Genomic DNA, 17,482 nt, shown 5'->3' with positions numbered 1-17,482 from the left:
GAGTTTTATTGTTTTTTATCCGTGCGATGGAAACGAACTTTTAAGAGAACCGAAATTTGCTCGATCGCTATTTTTTGCCCTACATTTCAGCAATCGGCCGGCAAAATTTGCATCAATGTAACAAAAGTAAAATTCGAGTAGGTCTAAATTGTTGGATACTGATGATATTGTGGTTATAAATTATAGGAAAAAAAGTCCGCTTATCTTCAGGTCGAGCGATGCGCTAGTTGAATGTTGAAGCCTAGATTAAAGATTATTTACATTCGATTAAGTCTAATTTAAAATTGTAAGCCAGTGGTGACAATTAAAAATACATCTTTTCATTAAAACATGTTTTGAACTATCTGATAAAAATATTATACACAAGGAAAAGAATTAACTAACAAGCAAAGAGTGTACAAAAGAATTAGTTATAGTATTGATACTTGCACATTGCACATTACATATTATGTTAATTTGACATAAACACAGAATATTTAACAGTATTAGATAAGTCGTAAAAAATAATGCTATAGGTTTGGTGAGTTTGATAACATTTCATCCAGCGATTGGTTTACAAGAAAAGGGCCAAAGAAAATGTGTACAGAAGTTTCAACTTGAAATTAGCAAATAGAGTGGAAATAGTGTGAAGGAAATGACAAGCGACAAAAAACCATCAACAATTAAGTTCAGACCATCATAAAAATAAGTTCAGACCATCATAAAATTAAGTTTTAATTGAATACAAGTTTAAGTTTTAAACAGCTCCTATACCTACAAAATTTCTGTATTTTGGTTTAAAATCTCAGTTATAAACCGCAGCCAAACACAATGTTATTACCATACGAGCTTGAAATCACCACATCTGGCCAAAAAGTCTCTATTAATACTCAGGAAAAGTCTCAACCAGTCAATCGGAAAGTCTCAACCGGAAAGTCTCAACCTAATGTTTGTCAGCGGATTTGTTAAGGTTGTAGTAAACCCCCCTCATGGCTATCAGTTCCGCATGAGTCCCACTCTCCACAACTGAACCCTCTTGGATGACACAGATGAGATCTGCTGTCTGGATGGTTGAGAGTCTGTGGGCAATCACCAGACATGTTCTGCCTTCACGTGCTCTGTCCAGAGCTTCTTGTACGACCTGGGGATAATCAGGGCTACAGACTTGTTCTCAATACAAACATTGTGATACTAATTTAGGAGCTGTAGATCTGCTCAATTTGAAAATAGTGCTTCTTTATTTCTTCTTTTTTATATTAGATAAAACTGTAACAATTCCGCAGCATGTTTTATCAGAAAATCACTTGATCATCATCTTACCTTCTCGCTCTCGTTATCTAGTGCACTGGTTGCCTCGTCTAGGAGCAATATCTTGGGGTTCCTAACTAAAGCCCGAGCAATGGCTATTCTCTGCTTCTGTCCTCCTGAGAGTTGCGTTCCCTTTTCACCGACACGTGTATTATACCCCTGATATGGTGAACAGTGAGTTGGAATATTAAATTTAAAGTTTAGATTTAATTTGATTCAAATACCCAAGTACTAAAAACACAGACACCAACTAATACTATGAATACTAGTACTATGAATACAAGAGTAATTCTGTGTGATTCACATCAGGAAGAGACAGGATGAAGTTGTTGATGTTAGCAGCGATAGCAGCTCTCCGGACTTCATCCTCTGTCACCGTTCTGAAGAGAGCTCCGTACTTTATGTTCTCTGAAAAAACCTCAGTTAACAGCTAGCAATTTTGTTACGTAAATGAAAGATATGTGGCAATGAACTCACCCATCTTCATAATGTAATCCTGCTCATTGACCTGTGATTTCAACGGATATGTTCAACTACAAACTGTACTGACCCTCAATGGAGTAGTCGAACAAGATAGGTTCCTGAGAAACAAGCCCCATCTGTTGTCTCAGATGCGCTACGTTAATCTCTCTGATGTCAATGTCATCGATCGTCTGAGAGTGGAAATTGTTTATTATGAAAAAATCAAGTTTATAATTCCATTGTTTTCCTCGAAATAACCTTGAAATAACCTTGAAATATGAGCCAAGCTTAGCACTAGACGGTTAAAATTACCCTATCAAGTCCCTGTGTCAGATCATTTTAACAAAATCAAGCTATTACTAAATCGAGTGACATGGTAATGAAAATATGGTTGTGTTCACGAGCGCAAAGGTTACTTCCAAGTGCGGATTTGTTTCAGTTTATTGTTTCTATTCACCGCATTTAACTCATTAACCGGGTCACCAGAAGCGCCGGATTAACTGCCCAGCTTTAAAATGCCATCCACAGAAATGGACAATATTTAATGGTGATCGTACAGCCAACATGAAATACGAGCTTTGCTACCGTTTCTTAAGTATACTTATCTGCTAACCCAAGCCTAATTTCGCCGAATTCGGTATTTTCGCCAATTATAAAATATCACCAAAATTTTATGTGATTCCGCTCTAGATATTTAATTTACTAAGGTGTGATATCCACTGTAACTAACCACATTGCCGTCGAGGACATCATAGAACCGTTCTGAAAGTTGCACTGAGGTGGATTTTCCACAGCCACTTTGCCCGACCAAGGCGATTGTCTTGCCTTTGTCCACCTTGAACGAGAGACCTGAAAAAATACGATATGCAGTGGTACGCCTATAATCATAGGCGAACTGTGAACGGACTGAAAAAGTTCGCACACTAACTTTTAGCCACTCTCTATTATAATTGCAATAAATAAAATATTCAGAATATTCATCGAATTTATACCTTTCAGAACAGGCAGGTCAGGTCGTGAGGGGTAGTCGAATTTGACGTTGTCGAACCGGAGAAGTCCTTTAACTTCAGGCTGAAATACGGTAATTATTATAACGATGATACACAGGGGTGTTAGGTTAAAGCTTGTTTGAACAAATAAACCAAAACAGATTTTGAATTCGGAATATAATTGACGAAAAACTTAAACAACAGCTCGTAAAACAATTAGTCTGAAGATTGTTGTTATGTACCACAGGTCCGTATAGCCGGATTTAAGTTACGGAAAAGCCAGCGGTCAGCTATCGGATTATAGCGGATATATATCGGAAACTAGCGGAAGATGGCGACTGGCGTGCGCCTAGCCATGTAGCGGAGACGCGCTAAAATGCTGCATTTATACCTAGCGGATGGCTAGCGGAGTATTATATAGCGTACGTGACCGATGTATAATTTAACGCGCGCGCTGCGTGCATGTTGATATATAATATATATATATATATATTATATTATACAGTTATTGCATGCATCTTCTCAGCGCCATGTTTATCAAGACTGAAAAGACCGCGCGCTACTACGAGTTAGTACAGTGAGGGATGTATTCTCAAAATATGCAGAAGACGTTTCCCTGAATTATGTAGGGGATTTTGTAGGGGATTTTGCGCGTCGCACGTACGTTACAATATTTATAATTGTAGCATTTACGAGGATAAGATTTTAGAGGTCTCACTAAACTGCTCGTATTTAGACACAATAAGATATAAATATAACCGATAACTAAATAACACATCCAACCCCACTCAGGCCGCCCATCCCAAAATAGCTGAAGTCCCCTAAAATACAGACTGAGAATCTTTACCCCTATAGGGGATTTAAGTTCCGTGGTATTTGGAACATGATTTGGTGATTAGATATGAAGAACCTGACCCAAACATTCATAAAAACCAAGTTTCGACCTCTTGACCCACTCAGGCAACTCCCAGGAACAATGCGCAACTATTTGTGGGGGATTTGGAAGCCGTGTCAAATCCCCTACAAATCCAGACTGAGAATCTTTACCCCTGTAGGGGATTTATGTTCCGGGGTATTTGGAACATGTTTAGGTGGTTAAATAGTTATTACCTGTACCAAACCATCAGAAAAATCAAGTTTCGACCTCCCAACCCACTCAGGCCACACCCAGGGGCCACGCCCATCCCAAAATAGCTGAAATCCAGGTAAAATAAAGATCGAAAATCTTTACCCCTGTAGAGGATTTTAAATGTTCCGGGGTATTTGGAACATGTTTAGGGTTTTAAATAGTTAGTACCTGTCCCAAACCATCAGAAAAATCAAGTTTCGACCTCCCAACCTACTCAGGCCACTCCCAGGGGCCACGCCCATCCTAAAATAGCTGAAATCCAGGTAAAATCAAGATTGAAAATCTTTACCCCTGTAGGGGATTTATGTTCCGGGGTATTTGAAACAGGTTTAGGGTTTTAAATAGTTAGTACCTGTCCCAAACCATCAGAAAAATCAAGTTTCGACCTCCCAACCTACTCAGGCCGCTCCCAGGGGCCACGCCCATCCCAAAACAACTTAAATCCAGGACAAATCAATATTGAAAATCTTTACCCCTGTAGGGGATTTATTTTCCGGGGTATTTGGAACAGGTTTAGGGTTTTAAATAGTTAGTACCTGTCCCAAACCATCAGAAAAATCAAATTTCGACCTCCCAACTTACTCAGGCCGCTCCCAGGGGCACGCCCATCCCAAAACAACTTAAATCCAGGACAAATCAATATTGAAAATCTTTACCCCTGTAGGGGATTTATGTTCCGGGGTATTTGGAACATGTTTTTGTGTAAAAATGGGTAGTACCTGTCCCAAACCATCAGAAAAATCAAGTTTCGACTTCCCAACCCACTCAGGCTACTCCCAGGGGCCACGCCCATCCCAAAATAGCTGAAATCCAGGTAAAATCAAGATTGAAAATCTTTACCCCTGTAGGGGATTTATGTTCCGGGGTATTTGGAACAAGTTTAGGTGGTTAAATAGTTATTACCTGTCCCAAACCATCAGAAAAATCAAGTTTCGACCTCCCAACCTACTCAGGCCACTCCAAGGAACAATGCGCAACTATTTGTAGGGGATTTGAAAACCGTGTCAAATCCCCTACAAATCCAGACTGAGAATCTTTACCCCTGTAGGGGATTTATGTTCCAGGGTATTTGGAACAGGTTTATGGGTTTAAATAGTTAGTACCTGTCCCAAACCATCAGAAAAATCAAGTTTCGACCTCCCAACCCACTCAGGCCACTCACCAACCCACTCAGGCCACTCCCAGGGGCCACGCCAATCCCAAAATAGCTGAAATCCAGGTAAAATCAAGATCGAAAATCTTTACCCCTGTAGGGGATTTATGTTCCGGGGTATTTGGAACAGGTTTATGGGTTTAAATAGTTAGTACCTGTCCCAAACCATCAGAAAAATCAAGTTTCGACCTCCCAACCTACTCAGGCCGCTCCCAGGGGCCACGCCCATCCCAAAACAACTTAAATCCAGGACAAATCAAGATTGATAATCTTTACCCCTGTAGGAGATTTATGTTCCGGGGTATTTGGAACATGTTTTTGTGTAAAAATGGGTAGTACCTGTCCCAAACCATCAGAAAAATCAAGTTTCGACTTCCCAACCCACTCAGGCCACTCCCAGGGGCCACGCCCATCCCAAAATAGCTGAAATCCAGGTAAAATCAAGATTGAAAATCTTTACCCCTGTAGGGGATTTATGTTCCGGGGTATTTGGAACAGGTTTATGGGTTTAAATAGTTAGTACCTGTCCCAAACCATCAGAAAAATCAAGTTTCGACCTCCCAACCCACTCAGGCCACTCCCAGGGGCCACGCCCATCCCAAAATAGCTAAAATCCAGGTAAAATAAAGATCGAAAATCTTTACCCCTGTAGGGGATTTATGTTCCGGGGTATTTGGAACAAGTTTAGGGTTTTAAATAGTTAGTACCTGTCCCAAACCATCAGAAAAATCAAGTTTTGACCTCCCAATCTACTCAGGCCACTCCCAGGGGCCACGCCCATCCCAAAATAGCTGAAATCCAGGTAAAATAAAGATCGAAAATCTTTACCCCTGTAGAGGATTTATGTTCCGGGGTATTTGGAACATGTTTAGGGTTTTAAATAGTTAGTACCTGTCCCAAACCATCAGAAAAATCAAGTTTTGACCTCCCAACCTACTCAGGCCACTCCCAGGGGCCACGCCCATCCTAAAATAGCTGAAATCCAGGTAAAATCAAGATTGAAAATCTTTACCCCTGCAGGGGATTTATCTTCCGGGGTATTTGGAACAGGTTTAGGGTTTTAAATAGTTAGTACCTGTCCCAAACCATCAGAAAAATCAAGTTTCGACCTCCCAACCTACTCAGGCCGCTCCCAGGGGCCACGCCCATCCCAAAACAACTTAAATCCAGGACAAATCAATATTGAAAATCTTTACCCCTGTAGGGGATTTATGTTCCGGGGTATTTGGAACAGGTTTAGGGTTTTAAATAGTTAGTACCTGTCCCAAACCATCAGAAAAATCAAATTTCGACCTCCCAACCTACTCAGGCCGCTCCCAGGGGCCACGCCCATCCCAAAACAACTTAAATCCAGGACAAATCAATATTGAAAATCTTAACCCCTGTAGGGGATTTATGTTCCGGGGTATTTGGAACATGTTTTTGTGTAAAAATGGGTAGTACCTGTCCCAAACCATCAGAAAAATCAAGATTCGACTTCCCAACCCACTCAGGCCACTCCCAGGGGCCACGCCCATCCCAAAATAGCTGAAATCCAGGTAAAATCAAGATTGAAAATCTTTACCCCTGTAGGGGATTTATGTTCCGGGGTATTTGGAACAAGTTTAGTTGGTTAAATAGTTATTACCTGTCCCAAACCATCAGAAAAATCAAGTTTCGACCTCCCAACCTACTCAGGCCACTCCAAGGAACAATGCGCAACTATTTGTAGGGGATTTGAAAACCGTGTCAAATCCCCTACAAATCCAGACTGAGAATCTTTACCCCTGTAGGGGATTTATGTTCCGGGGTATTTGGAACAGGTTTATGGGTTTAAATAGTTAGTACCTGTCCCAAACCATCAGAAAAATCTAGTTTCGACCTCCCAACCCACTCAGGCCACTCACCAACCCACTCAGGCCACTCCCAGGGGCCACGCCAATCCCAAAATAGCTGAAATCCAGGTAAAATCAAGATCGAAAATCTTTACCCCTGTAGGGGATTTATGTTCCGGGGTATTTGGAACAGGTTTAGGGGTTTAAATAGTTAGTACCTGTCCCAAACCATCAGAAAAATCAAGTTTCGACCTCCCAACCTACTCAGGCCGCTCCCAGGGGCCACGCCCATCCCAAAACAACTTAAATCCAGGACAAATCAAGATTGATAATCTTTACTCCTGTAGGAGATTTATGTTCCGGGGTATTTGGAACATGTTTTTGTGTAAAAATGGGTAGTACCTGTCCCAAACCATCAGAAAAATCAAGTTTCGACTTCCCAACCTACTCAGGCCGCTCCCAGGGGCCACGCCCATCCCAAAACAACTTAAATCCAGGACAAATCAAGATTGATAATCTTTACTCCTGTAGGAGATTTATGTTCCGGGGTATTTGGAACATGTTTTTGTGTAAAAATGGGTAGTACCTGTCCCAAACCATCAGAAAAATCAAGTTTCGACTTCCCAACCCACTCAGGCCACTCCCAGGGGCCACGCCCATCCCAAAATAGCTGAAATCCAGGTAAAATCAAGATTGAAAATCTTTACCCCTGTAGGGGATTTATGTTCCGGGGTATTTGGAACAGGTTTATGGGTTTAAATAGTTAGTACCTGTCCCAAACCATCAGAAAAATCAAGTTTCGACCTCCCAACCCACTCAGGCCACTCCCAGGGGCCACGCCCATCCCAAAATAGCTAAAATCCAGGTAAAATAAAGATCGAAAATCTTAACCCTGTAGGGGATTTATGTTCCGGGGTATTTGGAACAAGTTTAGGGTTTTAAATAGTTAGTACCTGTCCCAAACCATCAGAAAAATCAAGTTTTGACCTCCCAACCTACTCAGGCCACTCCCAGGGGCCACGCCCATCCCAAAATAGCTGAAATCCAGGTAAAATCAAGATTGAAAATCTTTACCCCAGTAGGGGATTTATGTTCCAGGGTATTTGGAACATGTTTTTATGTAAAAATGGGTAGTACCTGACCCAAACCATCAGAAAAACCGAGTTTCAACATCTTGACCCACTCAGGCCGCTCCCAGGGGCCACGCCTAACCCAGAAAAGTTACAGGGGGGGGGGGGGGGGGGGTGGGGCAAAAGTAACGTTACATACGTTGTGTTTTATAGTTTATACCACCACCGTGTTTCATATTATGGACCTGTAAATTTGCAGATGGCATGCTGTAACTATTACGTCCATATGCATATAATATTAAATCACCTATATTGTTCTTTCCGGACATGCTAGACGCCCATTTATTTCAGATTACTGTAGATAGTTAATTGGTGCATCTGATCTAAAAAATTGAGGCCAAACGGATTTGAAATGACGAAGTTATCAAGCATTTTATGATGCAGAGTTTTTACTAAGCGAACAACAGGTGCCGTCCATTATCCAAGCACCAATGAAGTTCCTAGGAATGTACATGTATGTAGATCTTGAGGTAAAGGAAATTCGGTCCATGATCAAGAAGAAGTTAGAGGACCTTTTGGAAACAACGTCTACTGATGAAATCACCGGTCCAATGAAGGCGTGGGTGTATAACCACCTCATCATTAGTAAGATGTCATGGGGGTTTACTGTTTATAACCTACCCATCACATTTGTGAGAGAGCTTGAGGCACTGTGTAACAGATACCTTAAGAAGTGGCTAGGGATTGCGCATCCTTGTACCACCACCGTCCTCTACAGGAGTAGAGACCAGAAAGGATTGCAGCTGAAAAACATCTGCACTGAGTACAAAGTCATCCAACTTATTAAGGGACACCAACTTTGTAACTCAAGTGACCCCTACATCAAAAAAGTGTACTGTAACCATAAGGCTATTGCAGACACACAGAAGATGTGGTCTTATCCCAAAGAGCTGAAAGACCGTCAGCGCCAACTTTACTTCCAAGAGTTAGTTGGAAAACCTGCAGTTGGTACAACTGGCCTCGGGTATGGGACAAGATATGAGGACACATCAGAGAGGAAACTGCTTACCAACATGGTGAGGACCTTTGATGAAGAGACACTTATTTGTTCACTTTTTGACAAAAAGCGGCAAAACCTCTTTCTCACATGGGAAAATACAATGACATTTGACACCACGTGGAATAACTTGATCTATCAACTTAGTCCGGAACTGTTAAAGTTTCATGTCAATGCTATTCATGACACTGCGTCAACACCTAGCAACCTAAAGCTTTGGAATAAAGCCGTTTCAGGAAACTGTAAACTCTGCAGCAAACAAGGGACACTCAATCATATCCTGACGTTCTGCAAGGTTGCACTAAGACAGGGACGTTTCAACTGGCGCCATGATCAGGTCCTACGTGAAATTATGAAGACCGTTTCATCACAGATTGAAGAGTTTAATTCCGACATCGCCAAGGAATCGAAGAGGGCACCGTCGGTCTTTCACAAGGCAGGCAATAAGCGCGAGAAGGTTACCTTAGCTGACCCAACTCATCATAAGACCCAAAGATATTTCTTTTCAGATGCCAACGACTGGAAGATAATATTTGATGAGGATGAGAGACAGAGGAACTTCCCGCAGCACATTGCAGCTACACCACTAAGACCTGATGTAGTGATCTATTCAGATAAAGCAAAGAAGGTTTATCTAATGGAGCTGACTTGTGGAAATGAGCAGAACTTTGCTGATCAAGAGAAGCGAAAGATGAAGAGATATCAGCAGCTGACAGAAGAGATAGAAGCCAATGGATGGGCTTGCAAGCTCCAGACAGTAGAAGTGGGAGCTCGAGGCATTTACAACTATAGCCTCCCAACCTTTATGAACCACCTGAACGTAAACAACAAAGAGAAGAAGAAGGCCTGCATGAAGATCGCTGAGATCAGCCTGAGGGCATCGTATACCATCTATTTGTCAAGAAACAATACCATATGGACAGATGATTGGGAGTTAGTCAAGAGACCAGTAATAGCATAGTAGGAGCGTAGAATGTTTGGGCCCAGAAAAACATGTTTAATACCGCTATGAACCCGTCATAAGCCGGGGACTACTATGAAAGTGATGATGCTGTGTTGTTGAAAGACCTTCGACCAATCAAAGATGTACCTCATCACGCCAAGCAGTTATGCTTGTAGGTGAATATACACTTATAGAGTACAACAACTTTATAACACTCCTATCTCGTTAACAAAATTGATTGGGTGATTATGTGATAGGACACCTTAATTGGGTTCCCTTGCAATTTAACGGGGTCGCCTAATCACTTGAACAGGTAATCCAATCACCTGATCACACGTAATTAATAAACTCGTTATGCCTCGTATCTCGGTCAAATGAGAAGCTACAACTCTCATTTTTTCAGATCGAACGTAATTTGAATGGCCAAATACAATTCCATAAAGTTTGGCTTGATCTGATAATCAAAACTATCAAATAAATGCGATAATGAACCTTCATTCGAAAAAAATTAGCATGAATATTATTTGATTTAACATATTCCTTGAATGAGTGGTGATAGTAAGTCATACCAAAAAGAATACCCCGGAACACAAATCGCATACGGTGGTAAAGATTCTCAGTCTGGGTTTTATGGGCTTTTCAGATATTTTGGGATGGGCGTGGCCCCTGGGAGTGGCCTGAGTGGGTTGGGAGGTCGAAACTTGATTTTTCTGGTGGTTTGGGACAGGTACTAACTATTTAAACCCCTAAACCTGTTCCAAATATCCCGGAACATAAATCCCCTACAGGGGTAAAGATTCTCAGTCTGGATTTGTAGGGGATTTGACACGGTTTTCAAATCCCCTACAAATAGTTGCGCATTGTTCCTGGGAGTGGCCTGAGTGGGTCAAGAGGTCGAAACTTGGTTTTTATGATTGTTTGATCCAGGTACTACCTATTAAACCACCTAAACATGTTCCAAATACCCTGGAACATAAATCCCCTACAGGGGTAAAGATTTTCGATCTTGATTTTACCTGGATTTCAGCTATTTTGGGATGGGCGTGGCCCCTGGGAGTGGCCTGAGTGGGTTGGGAGGTCAAAACTTGATTTTTCTGATGGTTTGGGACAGGTACTAACTATTTAAACCCCTAAAACTGTTCCAAATACCCTGGAACATAAATCCCCTACAGGGGTAAAGATTTTCGATCTTGATTTTACCTGGATTTCAGCTATTTTGGGATGGGCGTGGCCCCTGGGAGTGGCCTGAGTGGGTTGGGAGGTCAAAACTTGATTTTTCTGATGGTTTGGGACAGGTACTATCTATTTAAACCCCTAAACCTGTTCCAAATACCCCGGAACATAGATCCCCTACAGGGGAAAAGATTTTCGATCTTGATTTTACCTGGATTTCAGCTATTTTGGGATTGGCGTGGCCCCTGGGAGTGGCCTGAGTGGGTTGGGAGGTCGAAACTTGATTTTTCTGATGGTTTGGGACAGGTACTAACTATTTAAACCCTTAAACCTGTTCCAAATACCCCGGAACATAAATCCCCTACAGGGGTAAAGATTCTCAGTCTGGATTTGTAGGGGATTTAACACGGTTTTCAAATCCCCTACAAATAGTTGCGCATTGTTCCTGGGATTGGCCTGAGTGGGTCAAGAGGTCGAAACTTGGTTTTTATGATTGTTTGAGCCAGGTACTACCTATTAAACCACCTAAACATGTTCCAAATACCCTGGAACATAAATCCCCTACAGGGGTAAAGATTTTTGATCTTGATTTTACCTGGATTTCAGCTATTTTGGGATGGGCGTGGCCCCTGGGAGTGGCCTGAGTGGGTTGGGAGGTCAAAACTTGATTTTTCTGATGGTTTGGGACAGGTACTAACTATTTAAACCCCTAAACCTGTTCCAAATACCCCGGAACATAAATCCCCTACAGGGGTAAAGATTTTCGATCTTGATTTTACCTGGATTTCAGCTATTTTGGGATGGGCGTGGCCCCTGGGAGTGGCCTGAGTGGGTTGGGAGGTCAAAACTTGATTTTTCTGATGGTTTGGGACAGGTACTATCTATTTAAACCCCTAAACCTGTTCCAAATACCCCGGAACATAAATCCCCTACAGGGGTAAAGATTTTCGATCTTGATTTTACCTGGATTTCAGCTATTTTGGGATGGGCGTGGCCCCTGGGAGTGGCCTGAGTGGGTTGGGAGGTCGAAACTTGATTTTTCTGATGGTTTGGGACAGGTACTAACTATTTAAACCCCTAAACCTGTTCCAAATACCCCGGAACATAAATCCCCTACAGGGGTAAAGATTTTCGATCTTGATTTTACCTGGATTTCAGCTATTTTGGGATGGGCGTGGCCCCTGGGAGTGGCCTGAGTGGGTTGGGAGGTCAAAACTTGATTTTTCTGATGGTTTGGGACAGGTACTAACTATTTAAATCCCTAAACCTGTTCCAAATACCCCGGAACATAAATCCCCTACAAGCGTCAAATCCCCTACAAATCCCCTACAAAAATCAAGGAAACGTGCTCTCAAAATATGTACCACATTTGAGGCAGACGGGCCCATTTCTAGCCACAATTTGTGGCACGCTTGCCCCCATCTATATCTGAACGTTTTAGATTGATTCAGTGTATATTTTTGGTATAAAATTATTACAGTAGTTGTTATGAAGGTGTCACAAATAGGAGCAAGCTGTGCCACAATTTTAGTAAAAGCTAAAACATCCCAAGATGGGTTACTTTACGATCTAATATCATTGGCAAGCGCCAAGCATGCCATAAATAAATAAACAGCAGGGTGTCACAATTATTGGCGTGTTTGAAATTTATGATGGAATCAATATTTTTCGACGGGTCATAACTTTACTAATTCTGAATATCTAAATTACAAAATTCGAAAACTGGTCTGTAGAAAATCGTCTGAAATTTTTCTTAATTTCAGAATTTTGTGTTGATGTACCTCAAAACCCGTAATTTAGGCCGTTATTCAAAGGGTCAATTCCATACTTGGTTAGATTTACGAAGGAGTAATAAGGGATTTTTGTGTAATTTTTTTTTCGGTGAAATTTTTCTGAAATTATTCTTTAGACTAAAGTGCACAGCTCTTCAGGCGATAGCGAAACATATAGAAAACTATAGATTTTATAAAAGCTCTCTTTCTCCTCTAACTGACGCAATAAAATATCAGGCGGACTCATCCCGGAATTCAGGGGAAGCAGCCGAAGGCTTCAAGTCCAATAATCCAAATTTTTCTCTTTCGTCGTGATTATCGACGTAATTTAACTTCTTTCGGACTTCGTTTTTAAACTGAACTGTAGTATGAAGGGTTATCTCTCGAATGATCAAGACTCCATAGGAAACTGACCCTCAGAAGTCAAGTAATGATCGTTTCTAAAAGCTTGGGTAAGCTAAAATTTTACGCAAAATTGTCTACGCGCCAATAATTATGACACCCTGCTGTATATCTGAACATTTTAGATTGATTCAGTGTATATTTTTGGTATAAAATTATTACAGTAGTTGTTATGAAGGTGTCACAAATAGGAGCAAGCTGTGCCACAATTTTAGTAAAAGCTAAAACATCCCAAGATGGGTTACTTTACGATCTAATATCATTGGCAAGCGCCAAGCATGCCATAAATAAATAAACAGCAGGGTGTCACAATTATTGGCGTGTTTGAAATTTATGATGGAATCAATATTTTTCGACGGGTCATAACTTTACTAATTCTGAATATCTAAATTACAAAATTCGAAAACTGGTCTGTAGAAAATCGTCTGAAATTTTTCTTAATTTCAGAATTTTGTGTTGATGTACCTCAAAACCCGTAATTTAGGCCGTTATTCAAAGGGTCAATTCCATACTTGGTTAGATTTACGAAGGAGTAATAAGGGATTTTTGTGTATTTTTTTTTCGGTGAAATTTTTCTGAAATTATTCTTTAGACTAAAGTGCACAGCTCTTCAGGCGATAGCGAAACATATAGAAAACTATAGATTTTATCAAAGCTCTCTTTCTCCTCTAACTGACGCAATAAAATATCAGGCGGACTCATCCCGGAATTCAGGGGAAGCAGCCGAAGGCTTCAAGTCCAATAATCCAAATTTTTCTCTTTCGTCGTGATTATCGACGTAATTTAACTTCTTTCGGACTTCGTTTTTAAACTGAACTGTAGTATGAAGGGTTATCTCTCGGATGATCAAGACTCCATAGGAAACTGACCCTCAGAAGTCAAGTAATGATCGTTTCTAAAAGCTTGGGTAAGCTAAAATTTTACGCAAAATTGTCTACGCGCCAATAATTATGACACCCTGCTGTATATCTGAACATTTTAGATTGATTCAGTGTATATTTTTGGTATACAATTATTACAGTGTTTGCAGATGACTCGAAGCTCCACAAAGATATATCTTCCCATATCGATCGCATCCTTCTCCAAGAAGATCTTCTCTCGGTTGTGAATTGGGCTGATGCTAACAACATGGAGCTTAACGAGGAAAAGTTCCAGCTTCTACAACACGGCAAACTACCGGACTTGAAGCAGCCCTACATCTTACCATCTGGAGAGACTCTTAAGGGCTCTGACCACGTGAAGGACCTGGGTGTCTATATCGACCCAGACCTCAACTGGCGCACTCACATAGCGATGAAGTCTGCCAAAGCCAGAAACATGGCTAGTTGGGTGCTACGCACCTTCATCTCCAGGGATGTAGCGACCATGATGCTCCTGTACAAGTCCTACGTACGATCTCATCTTGAATACTGCTGTCCTCTGTGGTCTCCTCACATGCAGTGCGAAATTATTAAACTCGAAGCAGTTCAACGATCCTTCACTGCTAAAATCCAGGGTCTTGGAAATCTCAACTACTGGGAACGCCTCCGTCGCCTGTCTATGTACTCCCTTCAAAGGCGGCGTGAGAGATACACTATCATCCTAGTTTGGAAGATCTATAACAATCTCGCTCCAAACAGCACGAACATCAACTTCCGCGAGACCTCACGATACGGAACTACGTGTATACGACCACTAGGGTCCTCCAAGTACACAAGTGTCAATAACCTGAGGTTCAACTCCTTTGCCTCTAGAGCCTCTGCACTGTACAACGTGGTCCCTCCCGCCATCAAGTCCCTCCTGACCTTGACCACTTTCAAACCCGCTCTTGATGCTTTCCTCAATGAATTCCCTGACACTCCACCAACACCTGGGTACACTGGACAGAACAGGAACTCAATGCTGGAGTGGGCCGGTGGCACGTGTCTCTGACACGCTACTACATGGCGGTGGAGATGCAAGACATTCTTGGCCTGGTAGCACTCTAGCTCGGATCCCAACCCAAGTAACCCAAGTAAGTAACAGTAGTTGTTATGAAGGTGTCACAAATAGGAGCAAGCTATGCCACAATTTTAGTAAAAGCTAAGCCTAAAACATCCCAAGATGGGTTACTTTACGTTCTAATATCATTGGCAAGCATGCCATAAATTTGCCACAAATATTTATTGAAAGCCCCTCGTAAGGGGAGCATCTCCATTCTGAATTCTCCAATGGACTAATTTATTGTTTACATCATAATCCGTTAAAAGAACATCTAGAACATCTAGAACATCTAGAACATCTAGAACATCTAGAACATCTAGAACTACTAGAACATCTCGAAGGTTCCCCTGAATACCTGAATACATACTTTTCAGATTCAACCAAAGTCTAATAAACTTCTCACCTTCTTTCCTTTATCGGTGTAGGCGTCGATTATGGGAGGTTCTCTTATGAGTTTGAAAAGCTTGAAAGCACTTGCTTTCGCCTTTCCGTAGTCCGGTAACAATGACATTGTCTGACCAATTGTCATGGCTGAGAAGACTATCCCAGAAAATACCCTGTAAGAAGTATTTTCCATTATTCACGGCATTTTGTTTAAAGTGTATCAGACTCATACTTGAATAGGACAGTTCACTTGCAATTTGGCCGACAGTCTGTCTATTGTGTCATCAATTTTACCTAAGTTAAGTCAGAATTGTGACAGATTGTGTCTACTAGTCTTTTCAAATCTGAGGTCACTAAGCATCTATGGAAATGTTTATTGGATAGTGAAAGAACAGTCTAGCCTAATTATCTCTTTGCTCCCCATATATATTTTTTTGTTCTCTATCTACCTTATACCTTTATACTCCCAACATCATATCACTGTAAAATTTGAAAAGTATTTAATTAAAAAAAACAGAAATACAATAAATACATGCATGTTAATTGAACAGACCTAATTATGAACATAAGGCTTACTTCATGAGCTGAGTAAAAGTCAGTTTACCACTGTGTCCCTCTGGTAGATTCATGAGATAGTTGCCATACGTAAATACAGCAGCATAGGTGAAAAATATGACCGCTTCAGCCAGCCCCATGGATATTCCTGTCAAATGGGCTTGCTTCTTAAACTTCCTGAGATTTGCAATTCTTATTATTTGGCAATCGGAATGTATGAAATATCTTCTTTTTGAAAAGTAACATTATACAGAACTGACATGAAATAGAATTTAAGTTATCCAAACTTACTGGGAAGGTTGTTTAAGGGAGGCAGCGTATTTCTTTAAGAACAGTCGCTCGATACACAGCGAAGAAACAGTCCTCATGTTTTCGACAGCTTCAGCAGCAACTTGGCCAGCTTGTTCGTAAAGCCTTGTCATGGTTTTCATAGTTCCAGCCAGTTGCATCATTTGGACACTCCCTGGAAAAACAAAGTAATGTGGAGGGGAGGGGCCAGGGTCAGTGCCTTTTGTTATCCATTTGTTGGGAAAATTTCCCTGGGATGAATGATAAATGACTTTACAATAATGAAGATGATATACAATTATTACCTGCAGCAGCTACGAAAGGTATGCAAGCGAGAGTGAGCAAAGAAAGACGCCAACTTGCAGAGAAGGCTATCCCAATACCAACTCCCAATCCAACTAAGTTTTGTAATATCGTACCAATCCTAACTCCTGAGGGAAATTTAAAGAATTTGAACTAGCCGACCACTGACCAGATCAGGCTTTTCCGTGCCCGACCAAAACGATCCGGTGCAGAACAGGACCCGATTTCTCCTGGTATAAACCGTAAACCGCAATTCATCTAAATAAAAGCTTGTTTATAAGCAACAAGCCTGGTAACTAGCTGAATGTATTAACTAGAAAACAAACCAGTAGCCCCTTTGATAGCAGCCGCATCTTCTGATAAGCGAGTAGTAAGTGCTCCAATCGAGTTCTCTGGTAGGTCAAAGAAGCCCATGTTCTGGAAAATAGAGGCGTTTATATCATATCCGCACAAAACTTCAAATTTGATTCAAGGGAATTGGATGCTTTTTTATTATAACCGCACGATACTTTGATTAAACTTATTTAAATTTTGAGAATTTTCTAATTTCTCGGGTATTTCAAAATAGCACGTGTCAAGTTCTTCCGCCGTGAAAAAGGTTTTCACAAAGGAACCTACCTTTCGGAGCAGAGCTTTGAAAGCTTTCCGTCGCATTCTCGTTGTGAAGCTTAAACCACTGAGGCTCATGAAATGAATCTGAATAATGGTGCACAGTTTTAGAATCACATTCATAAGGGTT

The 17,482-nt window shown here is 41.2% G+C and overlaps 1 protein-coding gene across 1 annotated transcript in view; it reads right to left on the bottom strand.

Annotated features, from left to right (window-relative positions):
• Positions 1 to 317: 317 nt before the first annotated feature.
• LOC134819909 (ATP-dependent translocase ABCB1-like) overlaps positions 318 to 17,482 on the bottom strand; it is a 41,366-nt gene continuing 24,201 nt past the window's right edge. Inside the window, exons 19-30 of the mRNA XM_063830061.1 lie at positions 17,362 to 17,439; positions 17,070 to 17,160; positions 16,746 to 16,871; positions 16,444 to 16,615; positions 16,174 to 16,329; positions 15,617 to 15,770; positions 2,742 to 2,820; positions 2,480 to 2,598; positions 1,838 to 1,940; positions 1,592 to 1,695; positions 1,300 to 1,446; positions 318 to 1,120 (exon numbers count right to left, since the gene is read on the bottom strand). Of these exons, the coding sequence (XP_063686131.1) occupies positions 923 to 1,120; positions 1,300 to 1,446; positions 1,592 to 1,695; positions 1,838 to 1,940; positions 2,480 to 2,598; positions 2,742 to 2,820; positions 15,617 to 15,770; positions 16,174 to 16,329; positions 16,444 to 16,615; positions 16,746 to 16,871; positions 17,070 to 17,160; positions 17,362 to 17,439 (1,527 nt within the window). The 3' untranslated portion in view covers positions 318 to 922. The remainder of the gene's footprint in view (positions 1,121 to 1,299; positions 1,447 to 1,591; positions 1,696 to 1,837; positions 1,941 to 2,479; positions 2,599 to 2,741; positions 2,821 to 15,616; positions 15,771 to 16,173; positions 16,330 to 16,443; positions 16,616 to 16,745; positions 16,872 to 17,069; positions 17,161 to 17,361; positions 17,440 to 17,482) is intronic.

This window comes from Bolinopsis microptera, chromosome 8 (assembly GCF_026151205.1).
Source record: "Bolinopsis microptera isolate Bmic1 chromosome 8, MBARI_Bmic_1.0, whole genome shotgun sequence".
Lineage (NCBI taxonomy): Eukaryota > Metazoa > Ctenophora > Tentaculata > Lobata > Bolinopsidae > Bolinopsis > Bolinopsis microptera.
This window is presented reverse-complemented; position numbering and strand designations above follow the sequence as displayed.